At 41.4% G+C, this 24,517-nt stretch overlaps 1 protein-coding gene across 4 annotated transcripts in view; it reads left to right on the forward strand.

Annotated features, from left to right (window-relative positions):
* Positions 1 to 9,091: 9,091 nt before the first annotated feature.
* The window catches only part of LOC139629110 (pre-B-cell leukemia transcription factor 1-like), a 47,921-nt gene continuing 32,495 nt past the window's right edge, over positions 9,092 to 24,517 (forward strand). The window contains exons 1-2 of one of the 4 annotated variants that reach the window (XR_011692906.1): positions 9,092 to 9,795; positions 10,651 to 10,724. Coding sequence is in view for 3 of the 4 variants with exons in the window: in XM_071491500.1 (XP_071347601.1) it covers positions 9,113 to 9,795; positions 10,651 to 10,724 (757 nt within the window). In the remaining variant the exon portion in view is untranslated. The remainder of the gene's footprint in view (positions 9,796 to 10,650; positions 10,725 to 24,517) is intronic. The other 3 variants (XM_071491500.1, XM_071491502.1, XM_071491503.1) reach the window with 3 other exon arrangements.

Consider the following 24,517-nt stretch of genomic DNA (forward strand, 5'->3'; position numbering starts at 1 on the left):
ACTCTATTTTCTGAAATGAAATATTCATTCATTGGCGAGGACAGTCTTAGAGGAAGTCTGTCTGAAATGTGAATTCATGGTTCCAGCAGACATTTCTTCAATATTTGATGGGTCATCAGAGCTCTGTGTCTAATACTGTGCAGTTCCTCCAAATATTCATTCTTTCTCCGCTTTGATTCTCTATACACAGCTGGTTAGATCTGCTTAGACCAAACCAAATCAGGTTTAAAAAATATGCACAAAAACACCTTCTAAGATAATTCGGGTACACATCCTGGTGAAATTTTAAACATAAATCACCCTTTTCAGCTTTTCCTTTTGCTTTTGTGACAGTGTTCTTTTTTTCTTTCTCAACAGGTTAACATCTCTTAAGTCCAATTCATTGTGTGAAACCATCAGCCAGTGCACACGAAATCAGCTTGATTGCATGCCAACAAGAAGATAAAAGGCTCGGAGGTGGGTACAGTAATCCAAAGAGAGCGGGTGGTCTGCTTGAAGGCATATCGTTTTATTCTCTCATGCATATTCACTTCTAAGCCTCTGAGTATGCAGATTAGTCTTGTCTGAACAGTGGACTCTCCAATCACATCCTACTTTTGCTTTTTCTTTTTTCTTTCCTTCCAACTGCACCCTGCTGTGTGTGAGTGCGGGCGCAATGAATGTAATGTGCGTGTGTGTGTATGATTGTAAGTGTGTGTGTAGGGGGGATTTTTTGCTTGTTTGCAAGTTCGGGGGCAGGCAGGTTTGAGTGTGCATGCATGAATAAATGTTTGGGTGTGTGTGCGCGTATGTGTGTGTGTAGGTACGTGTGTAGGTATGTGTTTGCCAGACACATGGCTTTGTCTTGTCCTGGCACCAAGCTCAGCTCACCAGATGTTCTCCTTTTTTATCATCCTCCACTTGCACCGTGTTCTTTGAGGTTTAGGGAATCTGTGTCGCTCACATTCAACTTGCTCTGTTGTTTTGTACTGTGAAAACGACAAGCTCTTTTTTTCATTTTTACATAAAAAAAAATCAGTGAAATTAATGTTTCAGGTCTTCCAGGAACAGCAATTTGTTGCCTTTTTAGTTTTGAAAATTATTATATGGTAACAATTTGGGGTATTTTCTTCATTCATCCATTTATCATTATTGTGAGTACTGTCATTGTTGTGAGCTGGTAAAATGTATGTTTCATTGTTTAATTGGTTACCCTGGCTAAAAATACACTTCTTGGGGTAAAATAAACAAATAATATTTACACCACATAGAGAATAAATAATACGGGTACACAACTATGTAACAAAAACCAAGTGTATTACAGGCAAACTTAAAACAGAACATTGGGTAATATGTTTAATGTTCCAATGAAATACAGTTGAGAGCATTTTTATCTTCTGTAATGTTATGTGGAGATAGATGAAAGGAAAACATAACGAATGCAGATGCTTCCACACATGCTTGATGGCAGGAGCTTCAGTCACAAAGGCTCAACCATAGTATTTCAATAGGAACAATGATTAAAGTGACATCTGTATTTAGATCCATGGGAAAGATGTCAGTAAATAGGGTTGAAAATTGTGGTCGACAGTGCATGTTTGATGACCCTGATGCTGGAGTGTCGGTGAGATATGTAGAGAAAAACAGAGGAGCATCTCATCCTCAGGTGACTGCGAGTGTCAGTGCAGGACGTGATCAGACTGTGTCGTCAAGAACAGTCTGCCGAACGTTACATAGAGAGGGATATTATTAGGGCACTGGTCTCCAGAGATGTGGAAAAAAGTCATATAGTCAGAGGAGTCATCCTTCACCATATTCTCCACAAGTGGGCGAGTGCCTGTGTGGCGTATACCAAGAGAACGGTAGAGGCCTGAACGCTTGATCCCTACAGTGAGGGCACCCTGTGGCTCTGTTATGCTGTGGGGGGCATTTTGCCGGTCTCTTCCAGGATGATGATGTCCCCATTCATAGGGGTCAGTGAATGGTTTGAGTATCATCTGAACCCAGCTGATCACCTATGCGAGATTTTGGACTAACATATTAGACAGCGCTCTCCACCACCATTATCATGAGGGAACGTCTTTTGGAAGAGTGGTGTTCATCCCTCCACTAGAGTTCAGAGACTTGTAGAATCACTGCCAAGGCGTATTGAAGCTTTTTCACTTTAATTTGTCACCTGTCTATGTTATGTCTGTAATATGAGAGGGATTTAAATCTAATTTTGTTGGGACTGCTTAAAAGGGGGCATGGCTCTGGGAATACTTAGAAGGACAAACTGCGGGAGAGAGGAAAAGATGAATGAATTAGAGCTCATGTGATGATAGTAAAACTTTTTGACCTCTACTTCCTTATATCAAGAGAAAACTGAACAATTAACACAAGGTCAGACAATTAGAGCTTGGAAAATGTATACTTTATTTCACAGTGTCATCAGAGGGACTGCAATATATATATAAAATGACAGCGTGAAAACAGTGTGAAAGGTGTCACTCGTTCTGATGAACCTACAGAGTTATCACCTAAATCTGCAGTTTCCCTCGGTTTTACGGCGCTTTAAAGTGACTTTCAGCTCTTTGTTTAGCTGCCAGAACACAATTCACTCTCACTGCTCTCACAGTGAAAAAGCAACAAAAACTCACTGTACCCTCCTTCTCAGCACCAACCAACAGACAGACACAGTTAGAGACTAGCCAGTGAACATAGCAAGGAGTGTTTGGCAGCTAAACAGCCAGATGTTTCCTTCAGGAGTTGGTAGAGACCAAAAACTGAACTAAAAGAGATTGAGTATTGTATTTACATTTACATACATATAGACAAAGCCACATGAATCATACTGCTCATAACTGCTGGATGTGTAAATAAGCAACCGTTTAATAGGAAGTTCACCACATCAATTTAAATGGTAATAATATATCAGTGTTGTGTTTCTGTTGCCAAAAAAAAAAATTCACTGTAAAGCTAATCATCTCATAGTTCACTGATTGGGAATTGTGTTTTTACTTGACCCCATCTTGAGTGCTTGCTGCTAGTGAGATGAAAGGCGGTGATGACTCCAGGGAGCCACAGCTGGAAATACACAAGAAGTCCACTGGGATGAATTTATTAAGGAAGTAGGGACCCAGGGTAATATCCATTCAGGGGCTCCAGAATTCCTCTTGACATCCCTGCCCTTCTTCCACAAGAGGTCAGAGAGGAGGGTTTCTTCTCTAAGGGATGCAGCGTTTTGCTTGAGGACACTTCTGCAGAGCAGATGTGTGATGGGAGAGGAGGATTTGGCAATTAATTGTGTTTAATTGCATGTTTACACCCACCTGCTGTTCCAGGTGGACATTGGTGCTTCATTAGAAAGCTAGAATGAAAAGTCAGATTTGAAAACCACTGCAACACAATGCAGTCCTGCCCACATCGAATTAAATCAAGCTGTCACCTGGTCAGTGCCACCACCCACCAAAACACACACACTCCCATCAACAAACACAGAGAGCTGTCAAATAATGCACCACTTGTAATTATGGGAGGGGATGAAATTCAGATTTATTTATTCCAAAATGAAGCCTGCCCATCGACGGAGGGACAGCTCTCCTCCATCTGTCATCGTTGAAGCCACACGCGTCTGACACAGGGATTCATTCATCTTGTCGTCTTTGACAGTTGGATTTTCCCGGCGCACTCCCACCAGGAGTCGCACGGGATTTTTGGAGGCAGACTAAAAAAGAAAACACTCTGTGACAAGGAGTAGGCTCTTTATGAATGCAAATGAGTCTGGGAAAATTCACAGAGCAGCTAGCGGGCTCCGAGGCTCCAGCATCCGTCACATCTCCCCCTACCAGGCACAACCCACGCTTTGCCAAGAGGTCTAAGGGCTTACAGGGGCCCTACAGCAAGAACAGACACACTCATGGAAAAGGGCATGGAAATCCTGTGGCTGACACGCACTGCGAGTGCCACCAGTCACTATTATTTTCATGAAAATGATAAGCTTACTGTTTTTACATGCCGTCCACAGAATGGCTGCTGGGTTTTAGGTTTTATTATAAAACGTTCATCTCCCCATCCCTCTCTGTGTGGATATGTGTGTGTGAGGATGCGTCACTTGTATCACTTGACATTTGGCTCCACTTTTATCCTGTTCCAAGGATAGTAAGTTAAATGCTATGTGACAGGTCAACCCCTTCATATCAGTCATCCTTCACCCTGACCCAGCCTCAGCTGCACAAAGACCCATCCAGCTCCTCTACACTAAAAATGATCATTAGCTACAAGATACAGCAGAATCCTGCAGGGTTTAAGTCAGGGATCTGTTTACTCCAACTAACAAGGTAACGCTGCATAAAATCTCCATCCTGATCAGCCTATTCCTGAGTCCTGAAATCTTATTTTCTTAAACAAAGGCAGGGAAATAGGTGCAACATTAGTTCACCTGTGTTCAAGAAAAATAATCTTATGTAAACAAGATTTAAGTTTCAGAAAATATAAAGCAATGAGCTTCTGAAACAAGAGAAGCAGCACTGGGAACAAGTGGTTAAGTGTGAAAACTGTCATCATGTTCACTGCCAAGAGCAAATTAAAGGGGCACTACAGCAATTTTACTCATAAAGATCAATTTACTCATCACGAGGAGTACTACTTAGCCTGTGAAAACAGTTGTTTTCTGTGTCTCTGGAGGGAGCTTTCTAATCCTGTATTCACATTATTACAGAAAAAAACAGAAAAACAGAAAAACATCTTTTCTCCTCCACATTGTGCATGTGATGAGCTGTGATGGTCTTGTGTTGACGTCCGTGGTGCCATAGCCACGCGGACATACGCCAATAGTTCAAATTTGTTGAACTTTGACCTGAGCTGTGCTCAGCCAATTAATAAAGAGTGTTTTTTGAATGCAACTACACCATAACTATAACTATAACAAATTGACCAAAGTGAAAACATTTGCTGGCTGAAATATCAGATTCAGTCACAAGGTTTGTTCTAAAACGTTGTTTGAGTCTGTGTAATGATCTTCATGATGTTCATATTGTGGTGATCTAAGAAATGTTTATCCTGTTGTCAGTAGGTTTCTGAAAAAGTCATTTTACCTGCTAACCAGCTTGACACAAACTCTCCAATAAAAGTCAGAATATCTGCTGAGCTGATTTTGACAGTTCTTTTGAAAACACCTCTCTTGCAAGTCCCTCAACTTTATAGAAATGCAATAAACTGGAGCAGCCATTTAATGAGATGACTTCTATGTAATACCTCATTAATGATTGGGCTGCTTTGCAGGTTGTTTTTTTACCTCAGGTTTATTTCACATATCTCTTTTGCCTTCAGGCTAATCTGAAGTGCAAAGAAACTGAAACTTGTGGGCATTTAATTTAACAGGAGTTCAAAGGAGGATGGTCAACTGAGGCAGAGGGCTGCAAGGGCTTGGAAATGCTGACTTGGCTCCTGTCGCTTAATCTATTTGAGGCGTGATTAAAGTTTAATTCGTGCCCATCTCCTAATGCTAGCTGGTGTGTGTGTTCCTCAGCAGTGGGTTGGTGAGTAGTTTCGAGCTGAGCCCAGGTCTTTTCTCTCTGGCTGGGCCTCACTTTATTCATGCCTGAGGGACGCCAGGAGCTGCAAACAACTGAATTTTTCATCAAGGTTACTTCCTGGAGAGATGTGCCATGCAGCGGCTGCTCGCTCCCTCGGTGTGCTCCTAGCTCATACATAACTTACCCTGCTCTGACCTGATGCTCTCTCTGGGAGGACTTGTTTGACCCTGGTCCAGATAGGAGAACGCGTGCCGTGGAGTCAGCATGAGTTTGTTATTAAGCTTGAAATATTGAGTTGGGCATTACATGGTTTTGGTTACACCTTATTGTAAGTCCTCATTTATAAGTGATTTATTAACACTTAATAAATGATTTGTAATAATAATGTAAGTATAAGCAGCCAACGTTATTACAGTAACAACATTCGTAAAGTGTTTATTCGTGTATTTTTAATTAATAGTTGACTTAGTTTACAATTGCATTAAAATGTGTTTCAGTGTGTTATAAACTATTTTTCAAATGTTTATATACTGCTAATAAATAGTCTTTGTCTTTTTCCACAAATGCTATCCAAACACTTTGCATGAGACTTTACATTGCTTCAGTTTAGGTAATTTCTATGAAAGATAAAGACAAAACCTGCCATTTCCCAACCACAAGTGCATCATATACTTTGGTACATTCTGTCTTCTTCCATATTTATCAGAGCAGTCTCACTGGATAATGGTAAACACAACACAACTCAAAAAACTCAACTAGTTCACATTTCTGTTGGGAATACCGACATGTTTGGCATTAACATTTTAAGTCTCTGAAAAACAACTCTGCAACTTCTGGAGAAAAACATCTACTATTTATAAGAATATTTTTACATCAAAATTCATTTGCAATTATAATCAAATCCTACTTATTCTTTTTTTGTGGGATTATTAATGCTGCAACAACACATTTGGTTTGAATTGAGGGAAAACGCAATGTCAGATGATTTCCCCCCTTTCATTAAGGCTGCAAATGTTGTTTTTTTCTGAAATGAAAAAGAGTTTACATTCTCAAAACATCCAAGCAATGAGGTCATTTTTGTCTGTTGGCTTACAGTGGAACAAAAAAAACAAACAAACAAACAAACAATATCTTTAGATCATATTTCATAGTAATCAATGATTACCTTGATTTTCAAATCAGACTAAGAAGACTGAGGTGTAGGAGCTATAGATTGGGATTTGAGGAGCCAACCTCACACGAGACTATGGTTTTATATGTAATGTTTTGGAGACGAATGATTGGATAAAAAAATATGAAAAGCTTGATATTTGTCATGCCTGCTGATATCTGCCATGAAGCATGTTTACAACTGAACCACCACCTTCTCTGTTAGGTCTACAACACAGAGATAATCCTCCATTATTATGACCCTGTTAAACAGGGAATAAAATAAAGCAGGATGGCCGCTGGACTGCAGACTTTCATTTCAGGGCTGTGCTGTGCAGTCTTGCAGCTCCTGAGTGTCAGACATTATCACCGCCACTACCCTCAACCTCACCCTGCCCCTTGTGACAATTACTGCCCTACCTCCCTATTCAGCACGTAATGAGAAAACTGACTGATCGATTTCTGTCCGGCCAGTAAAAGAAGGGAAGGAAGCATTTGGATATAGTGCACACCAGACTCAGAGGCACAGAACTGCAGCATATCCATAATGTTATTTAGATTTTTTTTAAGTGTTAGTCCTAATGAGAGAGGATTTTGCGATTATAGCAATTAGAGCTGCGACTAAGAACTATTTTCATTATCGATTAATCTGCTGATTATTTTTTCAGTTAGTTAATTAATGATTTGGGCTATACAATGTCAGAAAATAATAAATGAAAATACATGTCACAATTTCTCAAAGCCCAAGTGACACACTCAGATTGCTTGTTCTGACTGACCAATAATCAGTCCCACAAAAAGAAAACCTGCAAACATTAAACATCTGAAGTGTCTTCAGATTTTCCCTCCTATAAAATTGACTAATGATAGACCATTAAAAAAGGATCAAAGCTAATGCAGCAGAACGTACCTTCTTTTTTTTATTCTTCTTTCTTGTCAATACTTTGTGCCTACATTACCCACAATGCAACTGTTATGCTAGCAGCAGCTAATGACGCCTTGACCTGTTGCTTCAAGCAGAGATGAGTAGTGGGCTACAGAGGTCTGGTAAACTCACTTCTTTCTAACTCCACACCCTCAGATTTTTGGCTGGACGGCAACGGTGAGGCCAGCCCGATCATCGCCAACACCCATGTGCGAGTGACTGACTGATAGCATTGACTGATCATAGTTCCACCATGGTTCAGCCGAATGCCATGTGACTGAGTTGGAGTTTGCCCATTGGGTGTTGCTCTTTCGAAATGAATTGGTGCATACAGTTTCTATGAGCCTGGAGTGTTGCCAACTTAGCACATTTGTTGCTAGATTTAGAAACTTCTTTATGAAATGAGCATTATGTGCTCAACCTAGTGTCTTACCGGACAAACCATGGCTACTTAGAAGAGAGTCACCAGTGAGTGGTGAAGAGACAGAGCAGCAGTTTCAGAGACAAATAAGAAAGGTATTTTCTTACGCTTCTAACTTGCTCCCTGAGTGATGATTTTACAAGTAAATATAGCTGAAATCACATCAAAGCCGTAGTCTTTAACTTATGTGAACGGTGATTTGGTCAGATGATGCTGTGGTTATAAAATCAGGATTTTAGTAGCAGAGCAGCAGCGTGGAAATGGCTGGAAGTTAACATGTTGTCTTAATGGGCCACATTTCAGTCACTATTTCATACTTGTTCCGTTGTCTGGCAACATAAACAGAAAAAACATCTGACAGCTGACGCTAGGCAGAATGCAAATAAGATGTAATGACATCAGTTGTTTACAGCAGTTCCTCAATGCTTTTTAACTATGTCCCTAATTTCACACATTGACCAAACGTGGCCCAGCCATGCTAAGACTTGTAGTCTTCAAACCTAACAATGCTGACTCAAGTGACATCACTTAAGGAATTTAGTCTGATTTCACACAGCTCCCCAAGACTTGTAAACAGACTCTGATGGTTCATTGGTGGACTTCCCCTTTAATCAATCAAGTAGTAATTATTGTAGCTCTATTATGAAATTACAAATACTGCATGTTTGATGCCAAGAGTGTCAGGGTGTTCGAATACAAGGCTGGTTTTCAATCAGTACATTTATGACAACTGTTGTGGGCCTGTGCTTCCCGCAAAGTGCTGCTTGTTCTAATAAATTCATCTTGATATATTTATTCCTTTGACTGATCACATGCATGTAAATATTCAGCAGGAAAATATATAGTCTGGGTGACAGAGTGTCTTTTCTAAGCGCCACCATGCTGTCCTGTAGGGTCAGAGCTCCACTGCCACTCACAATTATTTATTAGGCTACATATTCACTCTCTATCCATCACAGTATCGCCACCCGGCCCGGTCACATCTCTTTATGTTTATTACAGTGTCCCACCTTCCCGAGGAGGATGATTGACGTTTTCGGAGAGGACCGAGGTGGGACTTGCGCGCTCCTTCTTCTCCAATCGTGGCTCGGGGGGCGGAGGCTTTTCATCCATACTCTGATTATGAGTCAGTTACCAGACATAAGCGAAACAATAACAGTTGGTGGTTACTTTGTATCCAAAACCTTCACTGGCAAGTTGAGTCTTAAGCGCGTTTTGGCGCATCAAGCTGTCGACTACATCGGAGGTTTCATAACAGGAGCACAACGCGCTCCACTTTTAATCAGATTAGGAGCCTTTAATGTTCAATCCTGTTTTTTTCCTCCGTACAGTAGCGGTGCAGGAGTGGCCAAAGCCAAAAGCAGCGATTCAGATCAGATTTCACCTAAACCAGCTGGGAGAGAGACCGAGAGAGAGAAAGCAGAGAGAGGGTTTGTCAGTCTCCCTCCTCCCAAATCCAGAAAAGCTTACCAAGGAAAAAGGAGGAGTGTCGGGGCTGAGAGAGACGCAGAGGAATCCAGAGGAATTTCCGAGGATATTTTCTCTTCTTTTCCCCTCCTCCTCTTGATATTAAAATTTAAAAAAAAGTTGGAGGCGAGGGAGCAGGGACCGTGGTCAAGGATGGACGAGCAGCCTCGGTTGATGCACTCCCACGGGGTAGGCATGGCCGGACACCCCGGCCTGGCGCAGCATATGCAGGATGGCACGGCGGGGACGGACGGAGAGGGAAGAAAGCAGGACATCGGAGACATATTACAGCAAATCATGACCATCACAGACCAAAGCTTAGACGAAGCACAAGCCAGGTGAGGCTACGCAAAAAAAAACAAACAAAAAAAAAAAACAGTTGTATTATTAATCGAAGAGAGGAAATATTAAGCAGTGTTGTTGGGGATGGAGAGGGGACATAATAACATTGTGGTTTGTATCAAGACTGCCTCTAAATGAAAGCAATTACGCCCACTGAAGTGCCGTGACTGCGCGAAAGCGAAATAAAAAGCGTTAGAAACTTGTCACGATTCAGATCTGATTATTTGAAACAACTTTTGTGTTAATTTTTTAATCAAACCCATTAATTATGGCATGATTAATGGAGATTAAGAAGATCTGTGTAGACGTTTTTTTTTTTTTAAAAGAAAAAAAAAACTGTTGAGCAGTTGGCACCTCAGTCTCACTGAGACTCTTCTACCTTCTTACAGAGGAGCTTACATTGTAATCCTGTTCTATAAGAACATGTTGCAGATCATATCCTGTAGTTTTAACCTACTGCACTATTAAAATATGATGCAAAGGATATTTGATACATGTGACAGTTTGTAGTGTAACTGGGTGGATTTTGTTGCATGTCATGTTGTAAGAAAAGTCTTGTTTTATCCAAAGGTTTGAAGTCTCACATTGTGTATGAAAGAGACAAAAATAATTAAAGTTAAAGACTGTGGATTAAGCCTCAACATTATGAGCAATTTTCTGTGCTTGGCTACTGAATGCTGTATATAATGGCCAGCTTCTGGCAGGAGAAACAGCAGGGAAATCTGGGAAAAACTGAATCTTTATTATGATATTTTGTGATTTCAGAATGCACCATTCTTTTAAGTAGCTTTGTCACTGTTGCCACTTGTTTGAATATTGATCTGGAAAGTGGTGTCCTGTCCTCTTTTCAGGAAACATGCACTGAATTGCCACAGAATGAAACCTGCTCTCTTCAATGTCTTGTGTGAAATAAAGGAGAAAACAGGTATGTTATGTTCAATAGTTTCTTTTGCTTGCACTTACTACTGATACTGATGATAGTTTTCAAAATCTGTCTTTGATTATTGATGGATTTTTAAGGAAAACCTGGATTTAATTGTACAAAGCCAAAACAGGTCATGGCCATCTAGACATTCCTCTCCTAAGCCACTGTAAAAAAAAAAAAAAAATTTGCTATGATTTACAACACGTTTTCCCTGACAAACGCCACACAGCATGCATGTGAACAGCTCTGGCCCCAGAAGAGGTGCTGTCATTGGACAGGAGTGTTTTCATGTTGGCATTTGGGCCTTTCTCCCCCCTCTCTGTCTGTTTTCCTTGGCTGAGTTCGATGGTGTTTGCTAAGTGAGCTGTTTTACATGCAGAGGCAGGTCAGAGGGATTTTCTGTTTATGTTTGCAACAAGGGTCAATGTCATGAAAAGGAATGTGTGAATTATTACTCGCTTAACAGCAGATTAAAAGAAGAGCAGCTCACATGAAGAAAGCCTGTGAATATTCTCTGTGGGATGTGGCAGAGGGCTGCCTTTCAAGGGAGGAAATAAAACAAAATATCCAATATAACCTTATCTGTGAACACAACTTTGAAGCAGGTGTTGAGATTATTGAGAGAGCCTTGTCACTGTGTCCCCTGGTGTTGTTGCATTGCAGTCATGTAGACAGTTGAAAATAAACACAGTTGCTTGCATGAAGGCAATACCATTTACCTTAATTTAACACAAACTGTTATTCACTGCCATTTCATACTTGTGAGTCAGAAATTGGCACTGGCAACCCCCCCTCAAAAAAAAAAAAAAAAAAAAAAAAAGGTAGCAGGAACAAGCAGACACTTTGGGATTTTCACCAGATTTATAAAGGTTAAAGAGTGCAGTCTGAGAGGAGGAAGCTATAGTAGGTTGGGGCCCTGTTTCTAAATTGCAAGGCTTGGAAAGTGAAAAGTGAGAGAGTAATGCCTGGCTCTTTGTAAACTGTCTGGCGTCTCCCTGGGTTCAACCAGAGTTCGTTTCCAAAAAGAAGAACAAAGTGACTTGGACCTTTTCCTGGCTTTTCCCCCTGCCTCTCCTCTCTTCCCACCGTTCTTGGCAACCGGGGTTTCACAGAGCTTCTGATCAGAGAGGCTCCCCTCAGCCTGCAAATTCTCTCCCCCTCTGTTTAAGACCAAGTTTGGAAATGAACATATTTCAACCTAGTTTATGTTTTCTCCTATTTCATGTATTGAATCAGTTATTTATACTTAAAGTGTAGCCGAAAAACACGCCCCAATCCACAAATCAGCAACAAATAAATAGCTGCATTGTTTTCATGAAGACAGAAGAACGTTTAAAAGTTAAGAATAACCCAAACAATTTGTGAGAGAGTCACGACTTAATGGCTGCCTCACTGTGTCCTCCCTGTCTATGTTTGAAGAGCTGAGCTGCGGTTCATCTTCGCCCATAGGAGGTTTGTGCAGACGAAACTGAAAATCCTTTCACTGCAGTGACAGAGAAAATGACTCAAACCTTCACCATGGCATTTACAGCCAAATGTGCTGAGTGCAGTGTATGCGAGCGGAGTACAGCCTGTAATTTGTCAGGTCTTTTTTATATTCTTTATAAAGAGTCAGCTTCTCCTTGCTTTTTTTTACATTGTTGCAGTCAGAGTGTCTTTGGGAAGAAGTGCAAGCAGGAGGAGATGAGTACAGCTGTTCAGATTTGAAGCAGCCCCTTCTCCTCGACCTTTTACTGAGGAGAGGAAACATTTCTTCTGATCATATATCATTTGTTGCATGTAGTTATTCACATGTGGGCTCTCCGTGGTATATCAGTGGTGTGTGAGTGTTGACAGCAGCAGTATGGACCATTGCAGCAATGAGGTGTCCATTGGCAAGCAGCTGACAAACAAGGCGGGAGTGCATGCCAACAGTGGATAGAGCAGAAGTTAACTGATGACCCCACCCCACCCCACTCCCTGTATATTTGTGCTGGGGTCGGGCCTGTGTCACGGTGGCAGAGTATTTAGCAAGCTTAAACAAGCTCAGGTTCGCGCGCCGGCTTATGGAAAACCAGAGGCTTGTGTTACCACTTACGGATCTTCCTTTTGGCCGCCAGTGTTGTATTTCACGAAAACGTTCGCCCTGTCTACCGGCCCCTCGTGACTTTTTTTTTTTTAAACTATCATCATTGTTTCTACAGTTCCTGAGAGCACTTAGAATTTGTTTTCCTGTGCTTGCTTCACATCCTGTGAAGAGAGTTGGACAGCGTCTTTGTTTGTGCGGAACCATTACGGTGAGGGAAGCTGGCACGTACAGGTTGACTAAGTAAGAGAAGCCAGACACCAAGTCAGTGTTTCTGGGTGTCAGATTTCAGGCCTACTCTCCTCTCTCTTCCTCTCCCTCTCTCTCTCTCTCTCTCTCTCTCTCTCTCTCTCGCTCTGTGCCTCTCTATCTGTGGGCCTGGGACTGTTTCGTCAGGCCACTCTGTGTCAACAGCCTCACATTACCCCCATGCAGACTCGGGTTAGATGGAGAGCTCCTGCATGACTAATGTGATCAGACGGATAATGCATTACACCGCTTGAACTTATCAAAGCTGGAGACTTGCTGAATCAGTCAGTCCCACTAACTGTGCTACCCCCCCTCCAAAGCCTGCACTGCTAATTAGACATGTACACATATTTTACATATTCACATGTGTGATCTGGTCACTTTGAAGGTTCCTGTCAGGACTCATGAATGAAATGACATTTATATTGACAACTGTCCTGAAAGTGCTACGTTGTTGGTAGAGCTACTTATTTTCATTATTGATTCGTCAACTGATTTATTTTTAGATGAAATGATTGATTTTATAGTCTAAGAAATTTTTAAAAAGTAAAAACAAATGCATATCACAATTATTTCAAACATCTTGTTTTGTCCGACTAACAGTCCGAAAACCCAAAGATAATTCAATTTACAATTATATAAAATAGAGAAAAGCAAGTAATCTTCATACTGAGAAGCTGTAGCCAGAGAAAGTTAAACATTTTTGTTAAAAAAATATCAATTACAATTACTGATGAATCAAGTCATCATTAGATCTAGTTGGTGTGCTTGAAGTAAATGTAAAGGTGTGCAATGATAAAGTGTCAAATTACTATTTATGTTATTTTCTGTACCATTAACATTAGACGTTGATGGAGGTACTAGATGAGCTCCCATGAAGCAGCGGATAGACTGGTCACTATGGCTCCCAGTGCTGCTGTTTTTCAGTATTTAATTGACATGGCTGTCCATGATGAGTTCAGGGGTTAGTGTTGCCTCTCTTTGTTACTCTCCTCTCATCTCCAGTGACAGATGGAGGCATTAGTCTCCAATGTGGCGCTGTCCTGAAACTAATGGCTATGTCCTTGGTTTCCCCGCACTAGCCGGGAGACTGTATATCTGTCCCCAGCTTGGAAGTGCCGAAGCAGCAGTTTATCCCCCCATGTTTTAGTTTCCACGGAAATAAGGCCGAACAGGACTCTGTCTGTTCCCTCATAAATAACTTCAAATAAATAACTTCAAAACGAGTGCGAAGTTTTTCCTGAGAAAATGTTGCCGGCCTTTGATTTGTGAGTTTATAGGAAACTCTTCCTCCACTTACCAGAAATGTTCATCTAAGTGAATAATAATAAACATGTAATATATTTTTATAAGTCGCCTGAGCGGAGATGTGCTGATTGTAAGTTTATCTCTGCTTTTAAAGTGAGTTATATCTTACATAAATAGACTGGGTTCCCTTTTTATCCACTGACATTTCCTCTATATTCATATTTATATTCACTGCACTATCAGCGCACTTCAGAAGCAACAGCAAGTATTTTTGCTGTTCCCTGTCCTCTGATATAAACTCACTTGCAATTAGGACAGCTAATATATTATGCAAATGTTGACTGGCTTAATTGAGACATGTTAATCATGTTTTAAGAGGCTAATTACAGCCCTGTATATCTGAGGTGGGAGTAGTAATTAGCCGTGATAACAGATCTGGCTGTAGAATGGTCATATTCTGTGTGTCGACGTATGGCGAGGAAGTGTGTGTGCGTGCGTGCGTGTGCTGGAGAGGCACAGACAGGTCGCTAGGTGTGTCTTGTGTTTGTTTTTGCTTGCTTTTTGGCAGTGAGAGCAGCTATTTTCTTGCCTTTAAAGTTTGCATTTCGCTTGGTGTTGACCTCTTAACGTGCATGCATGTAAGTGTGTGTCTGTTTGTTTCCTTTTTCAGACAACTACTTTTCCCTCCGCATGCATTTTTCACAAGCCACCTTCATGAAAACTGCAAGAAAGGCAGCGAATCAGAGATCTATCAGTTAACCTTTTCAAATGAAACATGAAGGCATTGCATTTCTATCTATAGTTTCTTTCCTGCACTTCTCAATTTAGTTATCTGATGCAGCAGCACTGGTCATTCTGCACACTGGGCTTTTATACAAGGCTGTGTTCTTAGTTTTCTGACAGAGATCATATTCAGATCCATTACGCTAAGAATGCCTTCCCACTTATCGAATATAAAATTGCTTTAGAGAGGAAATTTGCTCTATGGCAGAGTGGAGTTTCTTTTTTATCAGATGTTTGTCTCTGGAGCAGCTTTTACTGTCTACAAAACAGCTCTGGTGACATTATTGCAGTTGCAATTGCCTCAGCCATTGTTTCTCTTATTGGTGCTGTTTGGATTTGATTGGATTTTCCACAGTCTTATGGAATTGCTTCACGCAGCAGGACCGGTGGATGCGTATATCCTCATAATGTTGGAGTTGAAACACCTGCAGATCTTATTACTGATATGTTCATGGGGCTCCAACTGTGTACTCCAACTACCTCTGTATATTACTACAGTTTAGTTTATAATTTATCATAGGGTTATATCTGTTTGGTTACATACACACGTCACCTTTTTCCCCCTCTGTTTGACCAGAGAGACATATTCTTTCTCATATCAAAAATATAACTTGTACGCTCAGACTTTTGCGGGCACTTTGATGGAGGTGGTTACCCTGGCAGTTGATAACCTTTAATTTGAGGTGTGGGATCTCATTTCTCTGGCACCCTGCCACTACGATATAAGTGGCATGTTGGCAGTGTGCTGGGGTTGTACAAAGGAACCCCCCAGACTTCGATGAACAGTCAAACATAAAATGGCAAGCGCTCTTCCCTGGCTGACTTAGTAAAAATGACATAAATTAATACATGCTGCTTAAACAGGACCAAGATTAATGGTTGCCTTTCGCAGCGGCTTAGATCCACTGTCAGTTGCTGCTCGCTGCCCAGATGGAATCAACACCAATCAATGAGGCTGCCTGACTCTCCCTGGATATCTGCTTAGGATGTTGAGTGGAACACACACACACACACACGCACACGCACACACACACACACACACACACACACACACACACACACACACACATCTGAACTATATACTGTACATGCAGACACATTCAGGCACATAGCCATGCAAAAGAATAGATGAATTGCAGTCTTGTTGACGCAATATTTTTGCTCCTCTCTTCTCTCTTGCTCCTCTCTTCTTCTCAATATAAACTCAAAGGCATATCCTGTATTACTTCGCATACAGTGGGATGTTCAATCAGGTGCCACAAAGTCAGATGGGGAAGAGCAGTGAGGCTGATGGCTCAGTCGTGATTGGATGTTTCAATTACTGATAGTAATGCCATGGTGTAGTGAGTCATGCAGTGCAGATAGCACCATTTATTTTAATCAGGACAGGGGAGAGATGGGTGTGGATGTGTCTCCCTCGTTTCAGAGTAGTTTCACATTTAGATGCAGAGGAGTGTGTGCTCTCTCTCTCTCTCTCTCTCTCTCTCTCTCTCTCTCTTTTACTCTATCTCTTTTCTTTATTTCACGCACAAACACATGCACAGACACACGCCAACACACATACACACACACACACACGATCAGGTGGATTTAGAGTGGAGGAGAGGTTGCCGTGGGTAACGCATAGCGACAAGGTACTCTCTCGGTGAGCTATTCTAATTTATGTTAATAAACCTTGCCGTTGCCGTGAGAGACAAAGGGGCCACAGATGAGCCTTGGTAACCTCGGCACCTTCACTGGAAGGAAAAAGCGCAGACAAAGAACAATGCAGACACACACACTCAGAGAGAAAAAGAAGAGATATTGAACTGCAGAGAAAGACACAAATACTGTCGCGGAGAGCGATGATAAATTTAGCCACACAAAGAGTTGTTTTTGTGGCTGCAAAATCAAACAGCCTCATGCTGGCAATCTTCAGTGTGGTGCGTGGTGTCTACTATTTCTGTGCGTGTGACAGAGTGTGTGTTAGTGGGGCGGGAATAGGCAGGCAGGCAGTCTCTTGGGATTGTTGCTGCTAATTCTGTGGGACCTACAGAGACGTGGGGTGCTGTAGTTTTGGATCACTTCCCGGGGCAGATGTGACACCACAGGTAGCATTTAGCACAGTGGGGCGAGAGCATGAGTGTTAGCAGAGGTCAGCACTTGGCCTGGCCGCCTGGCACTGGAAAGACCATCTCAGAGAGGCAGATAAGGGCACTTAAAATCTGCTTCTGAAGCAGTGTCGGCTCTGTCAGGCAAAACGGTAGCCCTCAGCATGTACAGCATGAATCAAGGAAATATCCACAAGACAATATAATGTAGATCAGAACACTTTGATCTGTCCTGAGGTTTTATCTGCTCCATTAAAATTGTGCAAGAATTATAATTAACAAGTCAAAACTGCCGTTTGGGTAATTTCACTTGTTCCCAATGGAAATCAAATTGTTTAAAAAAAAAAAAACAAAAAAAAAACAAACAATGTAAATTTTCTCAACCACCAGCTTGTTAACTTAACTTGTTATAAGATGACTTGTTATTATGGAAAGTGCACTTTATATACACCCTATATTAAATGCCTAATATCTACACTATTGGATTTTCAGTGTGGAAAATAGCCAAACCTTGAAATGTAAACTCTCAATTCTGACGTCAAACAAGGTAAAATATGTAAACTATTCTATAGTAACAGCAACGAGGATTGATAATGCAGCGATGCCTCCTTGCTGGCTCCTTGTACTGTAGATGTCTGTATCCCAACCCAAAGAGTGAAAGCTGTGGGTTTCCTCTGTGCCGTCTGTCTGCCAGCTTGCCTTTGGCGGTGTTAGTTCTGGACAGTTAACTCCTACTGAAATTATGTTAATTGCTGTCATTTTCTTTTTTCTACTTGAGCATAATCAGCAAATTATATACTTCTGTTCATTTATTACCAAGCCACTTCTAACGGAGCTTTTACCCTTCAAAGACCAAAAGTTATAAGGTAGTTTGCTCTTATGATTTGTGTACACACAAGGGTTTGTTTGTGGTATCAGCAGTTTGTCATTCTTCTATCAGTACAGAGTCATAAAAAGTTTCTGAAGTGGTAGATACAGTTACAACAAAAATGTACTAAAAGCACTACAGTGTATTAATTCACTGATTATCCATTTCTAATATCTAACAATGGCAAAGGTTGAACACTATGATACTGACACCGTGTTGCTGTAGCCATGTAAAAATCCAACCTTTATGAGTTGTTATTGATACTGTGGGATATTGGTGGTATAATCTGCGCCACGGGACATCATAACCAGTAATTGGCAACATGCTGTAAGGTGGCTCTGTTATTGCTACAGAAGTGTTAGATATTACCACAATTAATACAGAATATGTAGTATATTGTTTATTATTGTCACTTTCATCTCTGATTTTTTTATGTAAAGCCCCTGTTGTTGATGGAAGCCTCCCATAAAGCCGTCACATACGGCTGAATGACACCTGTAAATGACCAAAAATCACCTGTGTATGCATGCAATCACAGTACACACACCTACTGCATTAACACAGGCATGCATTGCACTGTGTGGCCGTCTACACTCTGACATCTCTTGAAGTAAAAAAAAAAAACTGCTGCATTTTACTGTTTCACTGTAGGAAGACAAGTGTGTTAATTTAGACAAAGAAGAACCTGAGTTCTTATTTTACATTAAGCTGCTCCACGTGACCTGATAACAAGTAATTGGACAAATGTTACATGCTTTCAGACAAAAGGCACCTTCACCAGTGCAGGGTGTGTGTCAGTGCCATGTTCAAGTTCACTTTGAGCCTCGTTGTTAGAGGTGGGTTTTAGTGTTTCTTCATGCTTTCACCGGTCTTTCACAAGATTTGAATCGACGACCCTGTGACTCCACGCACACATCTCACGCCTCGAGGCGAGTGGCTCTTCTTCTTCTATTATATTTTATTTGGCTTGCTGGCACCACCTTGTAGCCTGTTTTATTGGACATGTCCTTCAGCATCGTGTTTAGCAGTCTCCTCCCCTAAACACATAAAATTCCTTTATGTTCCTATTACTTGAGTTTATGAAGAGCGTCTTCACACCCCTCCCTGCCAATAAGATCATATTGATAGATTGATATTGGGAGAGCTGTAGTGTGATAAAGGCGTGGGGGTTAAGAGCTTCTTGGATAGTTTAACCTTGATAAAACAGTTGTTTCAGTGAGGCTGATTTTGCCCCATCCGTCTTCATCTGTCAGGGCCCCGCTGAAGTATGCAAATGAAGGCAGTAGAGGGAAGCGCCGTGTGCGGTTAAATGGGGCGTTGCGAATGTGCGGTGTACCGCGCCGACGGGGTGATACTACTTACTGTCCAAATTTAGTGTGTCTCTTCTGAACCCCCCCACCCCCGCCACACACCCCCCCCTTTCCTTTTTGTCAGCATTTCAAGAATATATACAGCAGCCCTGAGAGGAACTGTGGCCTCTCGTAAAATGATTACAGCCGTGGCAGCAGCAAAGAGGTTTATGCTTGTATGTTTTATATTATTATAGATTTTAATGTTTTTGAGCTGGAATGCAGTGCCTGCAGACGAGTGTGTTATCCCTTTATTTGTGTCTTTGTATGCACCGTATCTGTATTTACATGTTGCAGTGGGTTTTATTGCATTCTCCAGCCATACATTTTAGAATATGGCTGTTTATTGCGCTAATTAGTAAGTCTGGAGGTGTAAGGGTAATAATCTTTATGATAATAACTGTTTATGCTTTAACACTGCTCTCCATTCACGGTTTACGTTGCTTGGGCAGCTTCATTTGCCTGATTAGTTTTGTACCTACTCAGCAGCATTAGGGATGTTTTATTTTGTGTGTGTGTGTGTGTGTTTGATTCTCTCATTTATCTCATGTGCCGGCATATTGATTGATTCCCCTGCTCACTCATTATTTTGTTCTGTTCTTCACAACTCATTTTCAGAGAGGGGGCCAGCACTGAGGCCAGAAACAGATACCATGTCTCCTCTCTGCTGTCTGACTAGCCACCACACACATAAAGCTGTCAATCAGGAGCTTTCCTGCCTGCCCTTTGTTATGGAACACCAGCTCTGTGGGTGGGTCCTCTGGGTGATAGATGGCTCGGAGAGCCTATCGGACTGCAAGAAGCATCCATCTCTGTCTGGAGCCTGTTAAACAAGCTTGGGAAAGCAGCCATGTAGTCCTAACCACCACTGGCCTCCACTAAAAAAACCCATTAACATTAATGAAGGATAGCTTTAAAAAGTTCTTCAGTAATAGGCTTGAATTGGATTTATGAGTCAGATAGTTTGCCAGAGAGTACGTCATGAAAAGTGTCACTGGTAGATAAATGGAAATGAGCATTTGAAAGGTCTCGGGACACTGTTTCAGCAAGGATTTCAGCTCAGCTTGGAAACATTTCTTTCTCTTACCCCTCAATCATTTTCCCTCCAGCTCTAAAATCAAGCAGCAGCTTCAGAATGGCTGTGAAGGAAAGCAAGGTGTTTGATGTTTTAAGTGACTGCAAAGATAAAGCTGCTCATCGTACATATGGTGCTGCTGCTTCTAGAGGAGAAAAAAAAAAGTTCCTAATACTTTTTTTTTTTTTTAAAGACTTTTCATCCAAGGTGGCACTGACCATTTCAATATCTTGCAACTACCACTTTACCTGTCTGCAAGGTCCCTATGGATGGCTGATGTGAAACTGCCATTAGCCAGCCAATTCCTCAACCACAGATTACTGTGCCACTACGTGGTAATCACAATGTTGAAAAAGGTCTGATTGCACTCCATCCAACCTACAAAGTGTGGCATAAATGGGTTTTTCGAAGGGTCTGTAGTTGGTTGTTGGTATGTCATCATAGTGCATTAAGACTGTCAAAGGCAAAATGGCAGTTTTTGAACCCTCTTTCGTTTTGTGTGAATGTTAAAAGGATGCAGAAATACACTAGGACCAAGACAGAAAACAAGGCCTCAGTGAGATTGTTTGGTCACAGCACCTCATTTTTTTTTATCTCACTAAAAGTATAGTTATTTTTAAATATTTCAAATTTCATGCATCTCGTCTCTGTCTTGGTTTCTCCCTCTCTCTTTCTTCTTCTCACCCCTTTCCTCCCGTCCCTCAGCTAGTCTGCTCTCTGCTAACCTCTGATGTCATTAGCGTTGGAGGGAGGTTGAGGGGAGAGAGGGGTTGCTATTCTTAATGAATTCCACTGTGTCTTTGCACTCCCCCACCTAGTTAACCCTACCCCCCTCCAATGCTCAAGGTGTCAAATTAGAGCAGCTGGAAAAGGGGAGAACAAGGAGATGGGCAAGGTACATCTCACCCCACCTCATTTCTTCACTCTCCTTCAAATCACCTAATACAACATGATATTCATGAATAGTATCCATGTAACATCTATGCAAAAATGGTTGGATGCACTTCACGTATTCACTTTAATGATTAAGGAGCAGGTACTGGAGTTAATAACATGTTACTCGTGCAGCGGTGTGCACTGAAAATACAGTTAAAGGAAGAATTCACCATCGGGTAACTCTGTTATATACAGCATCAACAGTCTGCAGTGGTTGAAGAGGTATCCAGATCCTTTACCTAAATAAAAATGATACCACAATGTAAAAAATACTGAATTACAAATAAAAATCTAGTACACAAATATTAACAGCAAAAAGCATTTTAAGAATCACAGGTAAATGTGATGCAACATGTCAGTGTTATGTCAGATTATATTACATTACTGGATTATGTTAATGTGTATGCGTCTTATTTTGTGTATTTTGTGTTGGTTGGTTCCTCTGCTGTAGTGGATCCCAAGCTTTTTGGCCTATAATCTTTATAATGAAGCATTGTGTATCCCAGTCATCCCTTTGCACATGTTGCATATTTCGGTGAGTTGTTTGCATTTTCAAGAGTTATTTCCATCTATAAACATCTCAAATGAGAAAAAAGCAAAAGAAAAAAATAAATATGTAACAGAAGAGGAAGTGTCTTTCTTCTACGTTTATCATCCCATGACTCCTCAGGGCTTTTCTGTGACCCACTGGAGAGGCACCAACCCTTAGGTTGGAAACCACTGATCCATACAACAGTACATTGTATTTTACTGTATATTCTAGTGATAGGCTTTCAAAATCTTAATCTGCATAGTAACAAATGCATATAGCTGTCAAATAATTGAAGTGGAGTAAAACCACTCTACCTCTGGAATTCAGTGCAGTAGAAATATTACATAATTGATTAGAATTGAAGTAAAACTGTGTAGCTCAGAAATACCCAAATAAATAATGCAAAAGATATAATTTTGTAATTTCTTGTCCAGTTGAAATTCCTTAAACCTTATTTACCCTCCGGTGGCCCAGCTATTTCTCACTCAAACATGCAGCCAAACAACAAACCACAGAAATTTATTATAAATTCCAGTGGAGGTCCCAAACTTTCCAGATACCAAATGTGTCAGGCTTAATTTTTGGGGGGATATGTATGAAATAAGGAAGCGGGGCAAAACTGTATTATTTCAATGTGATGGTGCGGTGCAGCCATAAAAAACACAAAGTCCTGGGTTTGAATATTTCATTCAATGTAAGCATCATATAGCTTCAATAAGGAGTTGGAACAAACAAATACAGAATATATGGATTACTGTCAGAGTGTGAAATAAGATGATAGTTTTTTAAATATTAAAGGTACTTAAGAGGAAATAAAAAGGGAAAACTGATGTTAAGGGTTTAACCTCAGCTTACCTCACTTAACTTTGTTTCACTTCGTGACTTCCTTCTGTCCACATGAGTCCTTTCAACAGACTCCAGAGAGCAGGGCATGAACTTGTTGCATTCCCTGCATGTATTCGGACTGAGCAATAGTGACAGTGACAGTGATAACACATCTGACTCCTCCGTAGCTCTGCAGGAAACACCTCCGTATGAGGTCACGTCTTCTACATTTTGGCCAGTGATCTTCGGGAATGAGAAAAACACAACACATGGCCAAACAGGTACAAAGATGCGAGCTGCATCGCTGGTAGCAGTTTTTAACGATGTTTAATGTTTCAGGGTGGATTTTTACTGTGAGTTTAGCAGAGTTGTTTTTGTCTACTTCACCCCGGCGTTAACGGTTGATAGTTCTGACTCAACAGAGAGCCGGCATCCCCCTGTGGCTGTGCTTACTCACTCCTGAGCCTAGCGTTTAGTTTTCCCTGGCAGACCCAGGCCACAGCTCATTAGAGTAAGAGAATGTGCCTGCCTTAATTAATGATATGTAAATATCCTTGAATTGGCCACATTTGCATATTAAGAGAGATTTGTGGAATCTGTGGAGTAATATATTTTAATTAGGGATTAATTAAAAATAATGGGAATTTCATTTTGCCTGGCAGGTTGTGTTTGTTGTGAAGCGTGCGTCGGGGCCCAATCTTTGAATGCTGAGGCAGCGACCAACATGTGAGGGAAGCTCTGCTCTTCCACCCGCTATCTGTGCTGCATACAAACATGTGCCCTCACACACACACACACACACACACACACACACACACTCTGGCATCACATTCCTTGAGATGCCAGAGCCTTCCCAGGGGGTCTCCACAAAGCAGTGTAGCTTTGAAAAGCGGGTGAGGAGGAGGGGGATCCAGCTTGAACACCCACAATATGTTTTTGGGGACGGTCCCAGTTTGGCTCAATTTCATCTCCTCTCATCTCTCGGTTTTTTTCCGTGTAGTTGGGGAATGGCTCTCAGACACGGAACACTAGTTATGTTGGCAATTATGTTAATAGAATGCCATTAGGCCATGATTGTGTATGAGCGAATGGGGAGAGAGGGCACGTTTTCAGAGACCCAAGTCAATGTCTGCTTTGATCCACTTCTAGGAGACTCTTTGCCAAAACATTTTCTAACATATTCTCCAGTTTTTTTCACCCCACAGATCTTCAGTACAGCAAACAGTTTGACCGTCATGTCAGGAGTTGTTTCATTTCAGGCTGTTTGTACTGGGTAATAATGTACTCTGTGTGTTTTTGCTCTGACAGCTGTGAAAATAAATCTGAATAGAGACAAAGAAGCCATCTGTCATCAGCATCACTAATAGCACTGATAGCACGGCCACTATCACGGCATCTCCTAGGTGGAAATCATCCCCATTACCAAGCATCAAGGCTGCTTCCTGCTTCCTGATGCTCCTCGCTGCAGCATCACACACAAACACGCTCTTCGCCGTTTCGCTCAATCTGCAAAAGACGATTGTCGATGCATTCGGTCATTTTTCGGTCATTTTCGTTGAGCAGAAGCATGCAGTAAATGTCTGTTTTTCTTCGGGCTGGGCTCATAGCAGAGAGCTCCTTTGGCATTTGTGATGTGTCGTCAGCGCGCTGATGTTATTGATCCAGGACCTTCCGAATTCATTAGGAGATCCAGCCCAACAGTGCCGCATCTTTATTTATGTTGCTGCCCCCTCCCTGGCCTGCCTCTCTCTCTCTCTGCCTCACTCCCTGTCT

This window comes from Trachinotus anak, unplaced genomic scaffold (genome assembly GCF_046630095.1).
Source record: "Trachinotus anak isolate AG129_WGS33_773 ecotype Australia unplaced genomic scaffold, CSIRO_AGI_Tana_v1 ptg000012l, whole genome shotgun sequence".
NCBI classification, from domain to species: Eukaryota; Metazoa; Chordata; class Actinopteri; order Carangiformes; family Carangidae; genus Trachinotus; species Trachinotus anak.